General features: G+C 38.0%; 1 protein-coding gene and 1 long non-coding RNA gene across 2 annotated transcripts in view; one reads left to right on the top strand and one right to left on the bottom strand.

Annotated features, from left to right (window-relative positions):
- Positions 1–850: 850 nt before the first annotated feature.
- LOC118682172 (uncharacterized) lies at positions 851–10,471 on the bottom strand. The gene is made up of 2 exons (XR_011395367.1): positions 10,309–10,471; positions 851–1,326 (listed from the first exon to the last, which is right to left on the bottom strand). It is a non-coding gene; the product is annotated as an uncharacterized lncRNA (long non-coding RNA).
- Positions 10,472–10,591: 120 nt separating this feature from the next.
- The window catches only part of Pgant2 (polypeptide N-acetylgalactosaminyltransferase 2), a 64,644-nt gene continuing 58,302 nt past the window's right edge, over positions 10,592–16,933 (top strand). The window contains exon 1 of the mRNA XM_014231076.3: positions 10,592–10,747. Coding sequence (XP_014086551.2) covers positions 10,732–10,747 — 16 coding nt within the window. The 5' untranslated portion in view covers positions 10,592–10,731. The remainder of the gene's footprint in view (positions 10,748–16,933) is intronic.

Raw genomic sequence — 16,933 nt, 5'->3', positions numbered from 1 at the left:
TTTTTTCCATAAACGAAACAGATATATACATATACTATATATACTCGTATAACAATGTCAATAGCGCAATGATGAGAGCGTGAAACATTAAATAATATTTTTATTAGTGCAATGTCAACCTTTGTCCGGCTGTGTGGCTCCCCTCGCATATTACATAAATGCAAATTTACCGTTTTTTATTCAAAAGCTTGTAATTGCTTTATTAATTACCATTGAACCCGCTGCACTCGTCCAACTCGCTGGCAATCAGAGCATTTCACTATCATTTGTTGTTGTTTTTGCAATTTCTTTATTAAAGTGCTTTACATGGTCAGCACACTCGTTCAGCTGTATGTGTGTGAGTATGTGTTTGCTCCATTAAATCAATTAAGTGCGTTTCCAATGCAAATCGAGAGAAACAATATGAAATCTGATTAAAATTCATTTTTTTTGCCACTGCAGTAGCTGACCGCGGCGCTGCCGATACTCACCTGGCGATGCAACAATTCAGTGCAATTGGGTTGGCGCGTGTGTATAATGAAGTGCGTGTTTGTGTTGGTGTTGGTGTTGCTGTAAACAAATGAACTTTGCGTTCGCCGTTGAAGACCTCAATTTGTGGTGGAGCGCCTGCAGCAAAATCACGTAATATGTGTCACCACTTTCCATTGCAACGTGCAACAAGCCATAAACAATAACAACAACAAGTGCATTTGAAAAAAATTGAAACAATAGTAACATGATCTACACATATACACATACCCATATGAAGCCATGTTGATAGGCCCACAAATAATTTAATTAAATTCGACGAAAACAATCAAATAATAAATCAAGAAAGAAAAGAACAAGAGCACAAAACAAACGAAGTAAATAACATTTTCCAAAGTAAACTTTTATTGGATTTTACTCACTTTTATCGGCAATATTAACTTTGTTAACGCAGCTCTCTGAATACGAGTGTGTGGGTGTGTGTATTGAACTGTGGGCTTGTATGCCTTCTAATTCTTATTAATAATGGCTGCATACATATGTTTGGGTGAGCAAAGCGATGGGCGGCCGTTTTTGTGAAGGAAAGCGCTGACACTCAATTTGTTTGCAATTTGCTACTTCATCGGCGTCAATCAACCGGTGGAACATCTGTGCCTGCTACATTTACTCAACGCTATCCAAGTGCAATACTGTTATTTCTCGGCAGAAGAGCTTCAAACTAGTTAGAAGAAGTACTTAAAGGAACTAGAATTTCTTTGGTGAGAACGAACTGGTCCGAAAAAGTACAGATTTGTATCGATGGTAATGCGATTTTTTAATAAGTTATATTCGTTGAATTCGTTGATTTATGGCAAATAACTACAACGGATATAATAATGATAATTCAGATTTAGTTTGAGAAATTTGTTGTTGTTGCATATAATACTATTTTGTATATCATTTATCAGGCTAAACTTTTAATTTCATTCCTCAATTGAAGTACATGCGGAACCTGTGAGAGACTTGAAGGCTTCTGAGAATTGATATTAGCGAGACTTCGCATTGTAAAAAATAACGGTTTCTCTCAGTCAAAAATATTACAAAAAAAGAAAAAACGTTAACTTCGGTAGCATCGAAGCTGTAATACCCTTCACAAATACAAAAGATTACTTATAAAATATTGATTTCAATCATTCAGTTTTATCGCGTCAAACTTTATTAAGTACACTCTGTTCAGGGTATAAATATTCAACGGCGGCCACTGCTCTAAAATAACGTTACTTCATCTTGAGACTAAAAACACCTTCAGTGCTTAAATTTACTACTCAGTGCAACAGACCAGCTCACTCAACTTGCCTCTTCGTGGCCAAATGTCGCTTTCGAGCTTCAAATACCAAACTTAATCGTGATCTATCATGAAGCATTGAATCACTTACCTCGAGTAGCCGTGGCATAAGGAGCGTTAACTGCACTTATTAGCATATGGCAATGACTTCTGACATCGTGCAGCGAGCAGCGTGCAACATAACTCGTGCAACACTTGAGAATGCCACAATAAGTGGCATTGTAAAATATACATACAACACAAACCGCCCAAGTCAACTGCGGGTGAACGAATGTACACAACAACTTGCAACGGCATATCTATATACTGAAGGACAGGAGAGGGTGCCACAGTGTACGATTTGATATTGAGCGCCAGTGGTTCTTGCCTATCGCATTCAAACATGCAACATTCAACTTGTAGTCGAACCGGCGTGTCTGCACTCGCGGCGCGCCTCATTCGCAGAGAGTCACCAGCCAGCGCGCTCTCTTCACTCTTATACACTTGCTAGCGCTGGAGTTGCCGAAATTTGAAGCATTTAACTTGAGTTGGACCCCTTGGTTTAGTGGTTTAACCGTTAATGCTGGTGGTTGAGTATCACTGCGCTGTTGGCAGATCCGCTGCCCGCTGCCTCAAGGTCATGGCATGGAGACATAGTTCTTAGACGCACAGCTGTTTAACGTTTAATTGTTGACGCGATGGCGCGCGCTCGCATCATTCACAGACCGTTTGCCAAGCGCCAGCCGCATGCCGCGGGCCATTGCTGGGATGCGAAATTGCCGTGCTTTATGCGGGTGGTCTTCGGTTTCCAGTCAAATTTTGTGCGTATTTTTTTGTTTGCCGCGATATGGTGCAATCCTGTGGAGCTTTTTTAAATTGAGCCAAGCGCGTTGCTGTCGCTGGAAGCTCTGGACTTTTAATTAAATTGTAATTAGGCCAATTAATCGGCATTGAATTGCAAAAATTTAATTACAAAGCGTCTGATTTTCTTCGTTCAATACAAAAAACTCATTTCGAATATCGTTAATTAATTATCGCTTTTTTAAAAGACTGAAAATGTACGAGGTAAAATGTTATTCAAAGCGTTGGCAGAGACTTTTGTCTTAGTTATATATATATCGGTATTGGATTTCGAAAGTTAAGAATTTAAGATGATGCTACTTGAATTATTAGCGAATAAAACTTATGCGTAAAAACTTAGAGTAAGAGCGGGGAGTCATCGGTTGGGAGTCGGCCGCATTTATGCAAAAGTTATGCTAACTTGTTGGTGGTTTTGATTTGTTGTCTCGGTGCAGCTTTCAGCTCCAACTGCTTCTCTGACTATTGAAAGTCGATAATGAGTGTACCCAAAAGTTTTCGCAAGTTTTAGCAAGCAAAAGGTTTCGATTAGGCTCCGAAACTTACAACGTATGCATCACAATGTGGTTGTGTAGACATATACACCAATCTCCATTGACAAAATATGTGAGTAATATCAACGCAAGCTCATCGATATCCTTACCGAAATAGCCGCAAGAACCGCAACTTTCAGACGGAAGCACGCCAGCACACATTCACCTGGCCAACAAGTTTTTACACTCGCTGCTGTCTGGCGTTTAGTACCTCTCCTAAATAGCACACACATTGTTGACCGACAGCGTTATACACCATTCGCCACACAACTTCTTCCGCTGTTTGTTGTGTGTTTTCAAGTGGCATGCGGTAGCAGAGTTTTCCCTGCGTTTCCTCGGTTGCACCGATATGAATGAGTAAACATAGGTGTTTGAATCCATGGCAATACACCAATGCACCAACGCATGCATTCGCGCTATGACTGTTGGTGTTGTTGTCGGGCGCAAATTTCAAAGTTGACACAACGACCCAGCAACATTGCACAGCCACCAACGCGATCGCTTCGCTTGCATCTGCCGACTGCCGACTGCCTGCGGCATCTCACGCTTCGCCTGGCCGCTTGGTAGGTGGCAACCGCAGCTTAGTGAGTGGCATCGATGCGCCATTTGAGACTTCTGCCAAAAGTTTGCTTCGCTGCACACACCACCACCACAAACACATGCACACACACACGCACAAATGTGGCGCGCTAGTTGCAGCTAACGAAAGATGCTAATCCAATTTGGTCTGAGTAGAGAATTCTGCTATGAAAATTTCGTGCATGGCAACTAAACAAGTACGTGTTAATGCAGCAGAAATTATGCTTACAAAGTTAGCTGCAAATATTCATATCGCATGCCGTCATTTTGAGGTTGAGACTATGCAATTTTAAAGAGTTCACAGAATCGCTCGGATTTCAGGTGAGTGGATCAAGGTGATGCATATGTGAGTACGTAAGCTCATCAAACTTTTGATGTGGCATGCAGCACATAAAATCATGGTATCACTTTAGATAAACAACAACAACAATAACAAGTGATACTGAGTACAACGAATGAAGAGTATAATAATTTATTTACTTAGAGAACGATAAATTGCAAGCATTGTGCAATAAATACACTTCAGTTGATGTTCTGCCAAAGTGACAGCACTTCAGAATTCAAAATTAATTTGTGGTTTCGTATTCAAATGTAAATGCCACACACAAGGAAAGCATAAAGCAGCATATTTAAAAGTGGTAAGGGGAAATTTAATTATTGGAGCAACAGCAGACATTTCTTAAATAATTTCGAAGCATACTGCCGATTCGCTAGACCTGGCGCGTGTAAAAATCAAGGTTCCTGCCATTTGCATAGACCCGAATGTTTGGGTAAAAGATGATACCTGCCACTTTTTGCAGTTATTCTACTGATAACAACTATTTCTGGCATTCTCTTTGAAATAGTTGTCAAAGAGCATGCAGCGAAGCTGCTGTGTCCGACTTGGACAAGCAATTGCAAATTAAGTGTCGATTCCATGTATGTCATAACGAGTTAGACTATAGTAAATGCAATTCTAAACACTTATCACAGATGATTAAACAATCGCAAGATTGGCAGCAAACTATTGCATATGCTGGCTGCCGGGCACAGCAATTATGCGCAAAGCTTCGAATTTCATCACTTCTTGGGCAATCACAACGCAACAACTGCCAATTAAGCTACTATATAGTAATAAAAACAACAAACAACCATAGTAACAACAATGCAGTGAGGTAAATTCTAAACTGTGATTGTAAATTCTGTGCGTTAAATTCGAAAATCCTTTGATAGTATAAAATCACTTCATGCATTTTGAAATATTTTTGCTTGGATCTAGCATACATTGTGTGTGTATTTAAGGATATATGGGCTACAAATATTTATAACATATTTAAGCGCATAACGGTATATGTATTTTGTGGAAAATGCAAATTCTCACGCAGAAAATGTGTGGGGGCTGCATGAACATGGCAGCGAGGTCCATTTGTGAATACCGCAACCAAAGAATGCACACATGCCACACACACGCACAAACACTCGATAACGTTTACATATAATATAACACTCACATGAGTTTGCATGTTTACACACTCGTATTTCATATCGACGAGTTTGGATAAATTGAAATTTTCATTTCCCTCGGCGCAGATATATTCTTCTTAGTTCGAAATATAGAAGAAGCAGCAGCATCCACTCTATAGCTCTTGTTTTCTCTGTTAGTAGTAATTTGTATTGGGCGCTAACAAAGTACAAACACAACATGGCTGAGATGACTGCTGACCAGGCGCCTCGAGTCAAGAGACAGGAAGTCAAAGAGCGGCGGCACACATGCGAAGCTTCCAACATACCGGAATTCTGGAGAAGCTTACAGTTGCCATTGTCATAAATAACAATGTATTGGCAAACATTTTTCTACGCTCGACCACAGCATAAGTATTTGTTCGCTTTTATGTGTGTATGTGTGTGTGTATAAGCGTGAGCGTGCGTGTGTGTAGAATTTACAAATTGAATGCAGCGCTCTAGTTTTCTAGTGGCAATTTGCCTATGCTGCGGCCTCTGCTACTGTCCTTGCCAAGGAGTCTCGAAGCCAACTTGTTCTTTGGCTCTAAATCTCTGACAAAACAAGATTTGCTGCAATCACTTGTTTTTATGCTGTCATTCGTTTATTTACTTCAATTTCCCTTTGCGCATCGGTTTCACTTGCAATTGTCGCACACACTCGCCAGTTGTACTTGTGCGTTGTGTGTTGTTGTTGCTGTAGTTGTGGCATGTAGTGTGGCTTGTTGTCACTGGATGCTTAACAGCTACAAATACACATGCATTAGTTGCATTTACCGTTTGTCTTGTGCAAATTGGAAATGAAAAATGCTCAACGGCCGTCTTCACTTCAAGCTTTATAAAGAATTCCAAAAGTCCACACGGAAATCCATACCTTCGCCGGACATACAAACATACCTACGTGGGGCACTGATGTCGGTATTCGGAATTCGAAGTATGTATGTAGCGGCGCGTTAGTCTAAATCAATTGCAATGCCACTCAAGTTGACATAGGACAACATCGTTTACGTTGCGCCGCTTGGGGACCCTTACCGCTTCATTCCGCACAGCGCGTTGGAACCAAAGAAGAGTTCGAAAATGTCGTTCTTAACTTCGTTTGCACAGTTACAGGTCATCAACATTGTAAATTAGGTCAATGCAAGAACGTAATGGATTCCTGGTCCGCCATTTTAAGCTTTCAAAATAAATGTTCTCTCAAATTCCAAGTATCTTGCTCGGATTGCACAAGCAAAAGGATCCCCGAAAGAACTATGGATTGTAACCCCTTCGTTCGACTAAGCTTGGCTAAGGTCGAAGAAAATCTTTACATTTCTAAAGAGACGAAAGCTTAGCCTTTGGCGCTTTCCTTTTCAATGCCTCTTGTTTGAATAGTCTTCGATGTATCTGATCAGTTAGCCGGATATAGAGCCTGCAAAAGTTTTAGACGGATCCCAGTATGCTTTATATGTATGTGATATACTGTGTGCATATTTATGTATGAGTGAGTATGCACGAAACTTTGCTCTACTTCCCGCTTCAATTTCATCTCAGCGTGACTTTCCAACTCTCGCTGCAGCGCCAACTAAGTAAAAGATGCGCCGCCGAGCCTTTCGTGCGCTTGGAAATTCCAATTACTTCGCGGTGTGAGCAAGCGGCGAAATTAAAAAAGTAAAATGTTGCCGTCGGAAAGCCGTTTGGAGCCCCTTGGCTCATTTAACCTCCAGCGTGAACTGCAGCTCATGAATATTTGCTGCTGCAGAACCTCTGCGGGCCACACACGCGCTTGTTGACTGAAGTTAGTTGTGTGAGAGCGTTTTTTATTTTCCTATTGGCAACTCTTGAATGCCCAGCGCCTGCCATAGACGAGGGGGTAAAAGTTGCGTATACGCAGGGGCACACACTTCGCCACCTTAAATCACACGCGTTTGCAGAGGCTTCCGTGACGTGCCCAATACAAAGGTGTCACAAGCAGTCAGGAAACTGCATTGCATTGCTGGTTGCTACTCAAACGTTTTCAGGCTTTACAACAACCACATTTCTCTCAATGTTTTGCCTGTGGACACTTTCATTGCATCGATGTTGGTTTATTTATTGCTTAGTTTAACGCTATTCAGCAGAAATCGCATGAATGTCTTGAGTGGAAGCCCAGCAGTGGCGCCTGTCAGCCCTATCGCCGGGTGCCGCCTGACCTTGCCCCGCAACCACCACTCGGTAGCCAAGCTGTTGGCCAATTTGGCCGCTGTTGTTGTAGGTCAGAATCCGTGCGAGTGGCAGCTAGAACAGGGCGGGGAAGCGGCTGCAAATCCAAACATTTACTTTGACTGCGCATTGCCATAAGTTCAAGTGGAAATCCCCAGGAGGACACTGCCCGCCTTCGTATATGTGTCAGTCGCAGTGTCTGCGGCTGTGTTTGTGTGCGTGTGTGAGTACATGTTTATGGTGCGTTTATTTCAGTTGCTTGTTTGTCGTCGTTAACAGTTTCGTCTTCCTGCTGGCACTCGAGATAGTTTTCCAGTTTGCGTCACATTATTCAGCATGACGAAGCGCATATTTTCCGAGTGTTTTAATTAAAAGTGCTGGGTGTCAAACTTTTTGCCCGCATCTATTAGACTGAGTGTGTTTATTTGTGGGTGTGTGTATGTGTGTGCGAAACAGTTACGGCTGCCAGAAACATGTGGAAAGTGACAATTTTGGCTTGACCTTTTTGCCGCATTTAGTCACAATCGCAAATAAAGTTTAATGTGTCATAATTCTAAGTGTGATTTACTCACCGGTTGTTACCGGTTATATTAAACTTTTGATGTAGTAGCTCAGTGGTAGTCACCATTTGTAGTGCTTGTAAGCATTTTGCATATATTTGATGGAAGGTAAAAACTAAATGAGCACTTCAACTACTTAACACCACATTTTTAGCATTTACACACATTTGTGGCGACATCATGGAAGAGATTAGAACGGTAATTTACAGTTATTCACGGAATTAAGGTGTGTGAAAGTTAATTATAGTATCAAAAAATTTAAAAAAGGTTGGGTTTATCGATTTATTTTTCCACCCATGTCATGCGGATAAACATTTTCGCCAACAATTTGCTTATTAGTCCATTTACAGTGTACAGGAGCCATTCTCAACCCATCGACGTACCCGAAAGGTAGATGATGACTGAGCAGTTTCAGTAATCAGATTGGTAACCTTTTCTGGTATTTTCTGGTCTTGTTGGTCATATGTGAGCCTCAAGTTTTTTTTCTCGCTGTTTTCGAAATTACCTAATATCAATTCTCTGAACTTTCGCTTCTTATCTTGTATAATGTAATATCAACATAAAACCTTGAAAATTGTAGAGAGTGAGTATTTACGGAAGAGCCTTGTGCAAAAGGTTTTGTTTTTAAGTTACCATAAATAAATCAGCTAATACATGCACAGTTTCTGAACGAAAAGGAGCAACAAACTCAATTCTTTAAGGAAATATTTACATATCCATACATACATATATGGCAATACTCAATTAATTGAGATTGTCTTAAGTTAATGCAATATATATATTTATTGCTATAAATTATATAGCATATATGTGTATAAAAGGACGTGAAGAAATTCGCTAGTTTTCTCTGCTTAAGAAGCATCTATAATTTCTGCTCTATTAGTAGATATAATTAATACTTTGTGTGTAATAATGATAATAACAAATTGTGCTATTGTGAAGGCTTTTGCCAGTATATCATGTTGAAGCTTAAAATACGAGAAAAGTGAAGAGAAAAGCATTTTGAAAAGCGTCTAGTTTATACAAGTATACATACATATATACATTTAGGCAAATTAAGCGTCTTTATTATGTGTAATTAATATTATGCAAGTACTGAGGAGGAGCGCTTGTTCATTGGATAATGGAATATAATTAAATCAAAATCGAAGTGGAGAGATTCTTAAAGAAAACTAATGTATCTATAAAAGCAAAGTATAATTAATCCTTTATCTGATATCTTCATTATACAGATTCAAGTTGAATTGGCTTTGAAAAATACCGCTAATTCAGTTGCTGAGTTAGTCTCCCGTAAAATGAATCCGGGTTATGAACATATACATAAAAACATATGAAACTTTAATCACTTGTTGTTTGATGAGAAGTTTTAATTGTTATCGATTTCCGACAATATTTTTGCAAAAAATTTAAGCAAACTTTGTTTACCATTTATCCAAACAAACAATTCGAGGCATTCGGGCGGAAAATATTTCAAATTTGATCGAGCATTTCATACGAACCGAATATGCAAATTACCTGATAAAATATGCTGCTGAATGTTTGTCTCCAAGCCATGAGATTGCGTTGAAATAACAAATTTAATTTTAAAGTCAAAACTTAAAGCTTAAATGTGTGCATAAATGAACAGTGCGACCGAAAATTCATGGAATACTTTAAATCACATCACACACACTAACACACACACATATATATGAAAAGAGTATAAAATATGTGTGAGTGTTTATGTTACGTTCACTTTCTGAGAAGTCACTCGTGTGCCGTCGGTTAATTGAAAAGTCATTAAAAATAGTGAACGGTACATTTCCAAAATGAACCGACAGACACTGTAGCACGGCATTAAAAACTATAAAATCTGTGTGGACCGAAAACCAGCAGATGGTACGTGTGTGTGTGTGTGTTCGTGCATCTGCTTTTGATTGATGTCACGTGGCAGCTGCTTGAGCCTCCAGCTACATACATATATGCATAAAGCTTTGTGTGTATTTATTTGTAAATAAACAAGCTTATGGCACTCAATTACATTTATAGATATGTATGTATGTATTCAGAAGTATATTGAAGCTCATTAAATGCGTCAGCGTATTGCTATTGCAAAATATATAAAAGGCTAACCATATATACACAAGAATACAAATACTCACACGAATACACATACCTTGTATGAATGTATGTATGTATGTGCAGGATTGTGAAAAAATATCTATTGAAAGCGTTCTTGTAGGAATATCTCAAGTGCACAAGATTAACAGTTAAGTAAAAAATTATGTCAGAGCAAAATACCACAAGCCAATGCGTCTAAAAAGCCTGATATGCAGCTCCACTATTACGACTCTCTATGCGGTGCACTTACTCTCCTAGGCAGGCTCTTAAAGTAGCATATCTGCCTCACAAAAGATCCATTTTAAGGAATATAAATATGTTCCAGAACTAATCGCTGCTCTTTCTTCTTTGATTGCAACGAAATATAGAGAAAAACTCATTTTTTTATACAAATGTTTTAAATCAGAATTTAAGATTTTCAACAACTTTTTTAAGTGTTGTACATTACGAATGGAAATTGATTGCTGTCAGATTTTTCAAAGCAAAAGTTCTCTAATTTCAAAATAAAAAAAAGGTTCTGTCAATATTTTATTTTGAACATTTATTTCTTAAAAAAATTTCAAATTAATTTTATTTTCATTTAGTGTTTGTTTGTGGTTTTCTAGTTGCTTGGGTTTTTCACATTTTGTCCTTATGTTGTGCATAAAATTTACAAATTCCGTGTTAACTCAAAATGTTTAGACTCTTCGGTGAGTAGCTGCCTACATACACACAAACATACATGTATATCTATGTATGTATAAAGGTGTTTGCTAAAGGAATTAATGATTGCGTGACTTATGGTTTGGATGCGATTCTTTGAAGAGGTGATAATTCTCAATATTTCTGGCTTTTTAGTTTTCAATGTCTACACATTTTAACTGTTTCTAATAAGCCAAGATGAATATGAAGTTTTAAAGTGTTAAACTTGCTGTAATGATGACATAACACGTTCTGTGAATCTAACAAACAAACAGACGTACATATTTTTACACAGCCTGGCACATTTTTATGATTGCTGTCACACAGTCCGAGAAAAAATAAAGCGAAGTGACTTTATTGTTCCGAGACATAAACACACTTTAGAGCGACTGCAAGCACACATCTACATAAATGCATAAATGTAATAAGCGAATAAAATTTTTATAGGTATTTACACAGCGCCCCTTCACAACGCCATAGGAGCAGTAATGGGCACGCGGCATCAACAGCGTAGTACCAGCAGTCGCATCTGCCAAGGCAAAGCCCGGTCGCGACATGGCAAGCCAAGTTGTAGCATCTCAAACCGTATTAGCCACAATCAAAGCCACAACCACAGCCGCTGCCGCTGCCGCAGTCGGCGCCGGTTCCTTTCACTTTCTCAAATTACGTCTTTGTATGACAACATAATAGACGCACATACACACAACCACGCAGTCACTAGCACACGTATACTCGTCCGTAGCGTTAACTCGCCCACTTATATACATATTTATTTGCCGCAATAAGTGAGGCATTCGCATTCACCACCGCCGGGTTATTAGTTTTTAGATTTGCTGCTCTTCTGCTGTTTCTGCTTCTTCATCGCCTTTGTTGGAAAGGCGATCGTCTTCGTTTCGTGAGCCACTAACCCGTTTTCTGATTATGGCACTGGAATAAATACGCTGATACGCTGACTAAGGCTAATATCTATGGCAGTGTCGGCGATGCCGTTACTTGATTGTTGATGATGTCGACAGCGACGGTGGCTGGTATCTCAACGTTCGTTGCCAACCACAGCCTTATGTAACAGTTAGCTAGTTAGCGCATTTTTGCTCTTCCTAATAAGTGTTGGCGTAAAGCGAAAGAGTAACGGTTTTGGACTTGCAAAAATCAACCGTAATGTACTCATGTGCTAGTTAATTATGTAGAAAAGCAACAACAACAACAATATCGCGCTCACTTCAGCGGGCAAGCAACAGTGTGCTATTTTAATGGAGCAATTTCTGGTTGAATATACGAGTATTCCATTCATTATAAACATGAGGCATTGCTGTTCGGTTTAACTCTTCCCCATAAGTACTGCTCAACTTCACGGTTGGAGTTAGTTACTAAAACATATTTAAGCAGATTGTTAGTAAAAGCTCAAAGCATTTCTCACATGATCCTGAAATGCCATTCTTATTTTTGAAGTTTCTTGAGAGTAGTTACGAAAGTACTTTCGTCACTGAGTGTCCTGATATCATGCTAAGTTGGAGTCTATGTATGGACCTGTCCTAGGATCGCACAATATCAATTTGTGCAGATACAATATTTTTGGAGGAATTATATTTAAATTTAACACAAAGCACTTTTTTCATGGTAGCATGAAGTGTCCGTTACTATTGCAGGGTGGCCATACACCGGCATATGTTATTGCCAATATGTGCTTTGTAAAAATAAAGTCAAAATCAACTTTTACACCGTGTCATTAATTTGTTTGCGAATTAATTTTTCTCGCTTCCCCAGCTAATTCCGCTAAAAGCTTTTGAAGTGCTAACTTAATGACACTTTAAACATACACATGTAAATATAATACACACACATACATAGCTACACACACACATACATGTTAGTCTATAGGCTTCTACACTGTTATTAAGTTCATTATTTCACAGATTAAAATCAGAACGGTTTTACGGTAAATTAATTAAGCGAATTCCCGGAGTGAGAGTGCTCCCTTTGCGTCTTCCTTTGATTAAATAAACACACACACACACAGTTATTCAAAAACGTGCAAAACTATTTGTTTGCATATTTGTACCAATCTGTAGCGCCGGTGTATTCACTGCAACAAAGCTCTCAAAGGCGAGAAAGCGCTCTACGCTCTAATTTCTTGAATGCGAACTTTAATTACATCAATTTCGCTTTTAATTGCAAACAATTTTTTTGTCATTTTCTATACGCCTTTACGCTTTCAAAGCGTTTATTTACCGCGTGCTAGATTGCTTGAAAAGTTTTTAGAATTCTCGCGTTGGCATTTCATTAAGTTTTCGTATGAATGGCTTGTTGTTGTTGCTGCTTACTTACCTCTAAAGGATTAAGGTGCTGCATATGCAAGTATTCATTTACATAAGTAGACATATATGTGTGTGCTCACACAATTGCATCGATGTTTCACACTTTGCTTTTAATGATAGTTGGATGCTTTTGGCACAAAGGTGTATTCCTTCTAAAAACAAAAAAAACATGATGCTTCTAGGGGAACTCAGTTGTCTCTTCCCTTAGACAAAACATATTCTCCTGCAGTATCTGTAAATGTGTGGCATCAATGGAAAATGGGCTTGTCTACTCAAAAAAGTTTTGTTGTTTCTCCTCACTCTTCACTTTAATGAAGTAATGGAGAAAGCATGGTTCATTGACTAAACTCAAGTATCCTGTTGTCTCAATAGAAGTCTGAACACATCTAATCATCAAAATATCAAGGAGACATTCTTAGAGTAAACGAGCTTTCATTGCAACTTTGTTGGCACCGACTCAAGCGAAAGTGTGCTAAATGAGAGAAAAGAAGCGTCTTTTGCAACGAAGAATGAAAAAGCAATTCAATTTCGTAAGTGCTGCGGATTTGCCAAATAAACTTACACATACTTACATATAAGCATACGTCTCGCATTTTTACAAAAAATGCAAATAAACCAAGGCAGCTAAATGATGCGAATGGAGGTATAACTCAGATATATATTACCGACGTTAAAAAGTTTTAAAATTTCATTTTAAACTCCTTAAATAATATTATTCAACACTTTACCGTACACTTGTTTTATGATCCAGGTCAGCGCCTCGTTGTTGTAATTACGCAAGTTTTTTGTCTGGAAAATAGCATCCTTAAACTGCAAGTTATGGCTCGCTATTTATACATTTGCTATTTTTAAAACAGACGTACACATTATATGCGCTTGTGTGTATGTGTTGGTGCAAGCCTCTGCGCTTGGTCCGTTGAAATTTGCATATAAACTTAACGGTAACTTTCAGCGTCTCCTCCATTTATACTGTAAATATTAATTTTTTCGCCGTTTATGGTCGCTATTAAAACTCATTTATATTTAGTACCGTTACTGGAAGCCAGTTTGAACAGAGACCATGAGCTCCCTCGCTCCTTTTATATCGTCTCAGTTTTTTATCATACACCTACTCTTGTAAATATTCTCAACAACTACCTCCGTTTGTCTTTTTAAATTCATTCTATTTTACTTTTACTACGTTTTGCGTAATATTCTGCGTAAACAAAAACCAAAAAAAAAAACATTTTGCCCAACAACAGCGAAGCTGAGCAAAGCAAATGCTATAATCGTATTATTTCTTAAAGCTATTTATTTGTAAATTCTCTTATTTATACTCGGGCTACATGCTGCACAGAGTACAATAATTTTGTTGACCTAAAAGACATTGCTAACACCTCGCTGGAGTCCTATCTTGACTTCGCGTGACGCCGGTTATGGCACCAAATTTGACCTTCATTAAACCTTTGGTTGAACTTCGGTATATAGACAATGTAAAGAGTATTTTGAGACAGTCTTAATGACACATAGGCTCATCACATCGTTCACAGCCATGCTCTCACTTGCCTAAAGAGTTGGGTCTACGTAACCGGAACAGGCCCAGATTTTTATCTGGTCAAGGAGTGTCAACTCGGCAGCATACTTGCAAATGTTTTCTGCCGCTACAAGAACAACAACAGTCGCGCTCACATCTCTTTTTCAAATTGAGTAAAAGAAATATTGCTACGAAGCTTAATAAAAGTGTTACTAATGATGGTGGGTCAACAACCACTTTAACAACACATTTAATTCCAACAATTTTAAATTTCGCTCGCATCAAACCCTGCCCTAGTTGTAGCTTTTAATTTTATCTAATATTTGTTTACCATCAAGTTGTAGACAGATGCTGAGTTATATTTAAAAGTATGGTGGTTGGAAGTGGTGAATGGTATTAGGTATTTTTCCATAAATTTGAAGGTAACACCAACACATATGTACGTTCATACCTACATAAGTTTATATAAACTGAAAAGAAAAATTTCCACATTTATTTTTCTAGTTCACTGAATCCAGTCAAATGTTAGAAGGAGGCATTTTTTAATACATTAGCTATCAGCAATGGTTAGATTCTATTCGCATTTTATATTTATATATATATGTGTGTGTGTGTGTAAATTTTGGGGTGATCTCAGTCAAATTTCAGGAATTGTTTATAAAAAATAATTGAGAAGTACCATCGATTGAAAAATATGTATGTATAACCAATAAAGATGTCTCTTATTCCACGCAAAGACGTTTGATGATGATTGCATATTATTTCTAATAATCCATTATTACTCTCTCTCTCTCTCGCACGAAATTCGCGTTCTCTACTACACCACAAGGGGAACTATCCACGTCTATGGTTCTGTTAAATATTAATTGATATCCTCTCTCTCTCATGCATATAATTTCGAACCCTTCAAATAGTAACAAGGTGGCCGATATAAATATAAATTTAGTAAAGAAACTCATTGAGCTGCTCTTATTAAGAGCACACGCATTTTATTTGCTATATTTATTGCGCTTTGGCTAAATCTGGACAAAGTCAAAGCGAAAAAAAATATTATATATCTCAATAATATTGTTGGTATATTATATGTTGCATTATTAAACATTAGTGTTTCTACAGGCGTTCATATTGTCTCTTTGTACCACAATATTATAACCGAGGGTTCAAGCAGTACCATTTTGGTGTTCATTTTGAATTGATGGTCACATATTTGCATTTAACATTTTATCAAAATTCATAATGAAATTCAGCAATGAAAATTTATCAAAAATGCATATTCAGGTTCGCGTCGAGTTGTTTGCGCATTTACTAACTGTTTTATCAATTCATAACACAATTATTGGCCGATTCATTGATGTGCATTAAATGGCTTAATTCAATACTTCGATTTCAATTTGCTTCTCAATTTTGTTGCATTTAATTGCCGCGATTTACACACACAAATGCATTCAATAAAGGCGAGGCAGTTGGTGTGCCTGTTGTTGTTGCATTTGCTGTGCAACATTCGCATTTGCATGCGCTTTTTGCTCGCTAAATATGTGAATATATACATATATACATATGTCTGTAAATATATATTTCGGTTGAAATGTTTGTGTGTGTGTGAGAGTCATGCGTTTGCAGTGCAACCGCAGATATTTAGTTTTGCAAATGAAAAGCAATTATTTACGCATATTTTATTGCGCTTACATCTCGATAATTACGGCGAAAATAGACTACCGAATGCGAGGCGAACTAAAATTTAATCAAACAATCGCCTTTCAAATGCCTCATAGAAGTGCTTTCTATTAATAATTGCGGGTTTCACTAAATTGCATTAAATGGCCTTCTGAATGTGTGTGTGTGTTTATGATTGGTGAGCTGTGGAAAAAGTTAATAATTTGCTTCAACATTATACCGTCTAATTCTGTAAGAATTGCCAAAGTTCTGCGCCTAAAACCATGCCATATTGACCGAGAATTGCGCTCTTAATCAAATTAACAAAATGGTGCCACACGCCCACTCACAGAGCCACACACACATGCATAATAAAAATCTGTTAAGTCAGAAAGTGTCTGCAACCCAGTTGTCTGCTCAATTTGCTAGTCATTCAAGCATACCTTAAGGCGCGCAGGCCGCATATGTAAACACGCACTTGCGATGAACTTTGATTTGCCTAAGTTTCACATTTCTTGCCAGGAATATTTATTATTAATTAACTTTGAACTTTATGAATTAAATACACAAATACATGTACATATGTATGTAGATATGGTACATACATACATACATGCGCAGTAAATGTGTGGGTCGAAACTTTTTTGATTTCATTCTCGTACTAGAAACAGCAGTTCTGATTTCAATTATGTGGTTTATAAATTAATTAATAA

This window comes from Bactrocera oleae, chromosome 3 (assembly GCF_042242935.1).
Source record: "Bactrocera oleae isolate idBacOlea1 chromosome 3, idBacOlea1, whole genome shotgun sequence".
In the NCBI taxonomy this organism is placed as follows: domain Eukaryota; kingdom Metazoa; phylum Arthropoda; class Insecta; order Diptera; family Tephritidae; genus Bactrocera; species Bactrocera oleae.
Note: the sequence above shows the minus strand (reverse complement) of the source record. Positions and strands in the feature narration are given on the sequence as shown.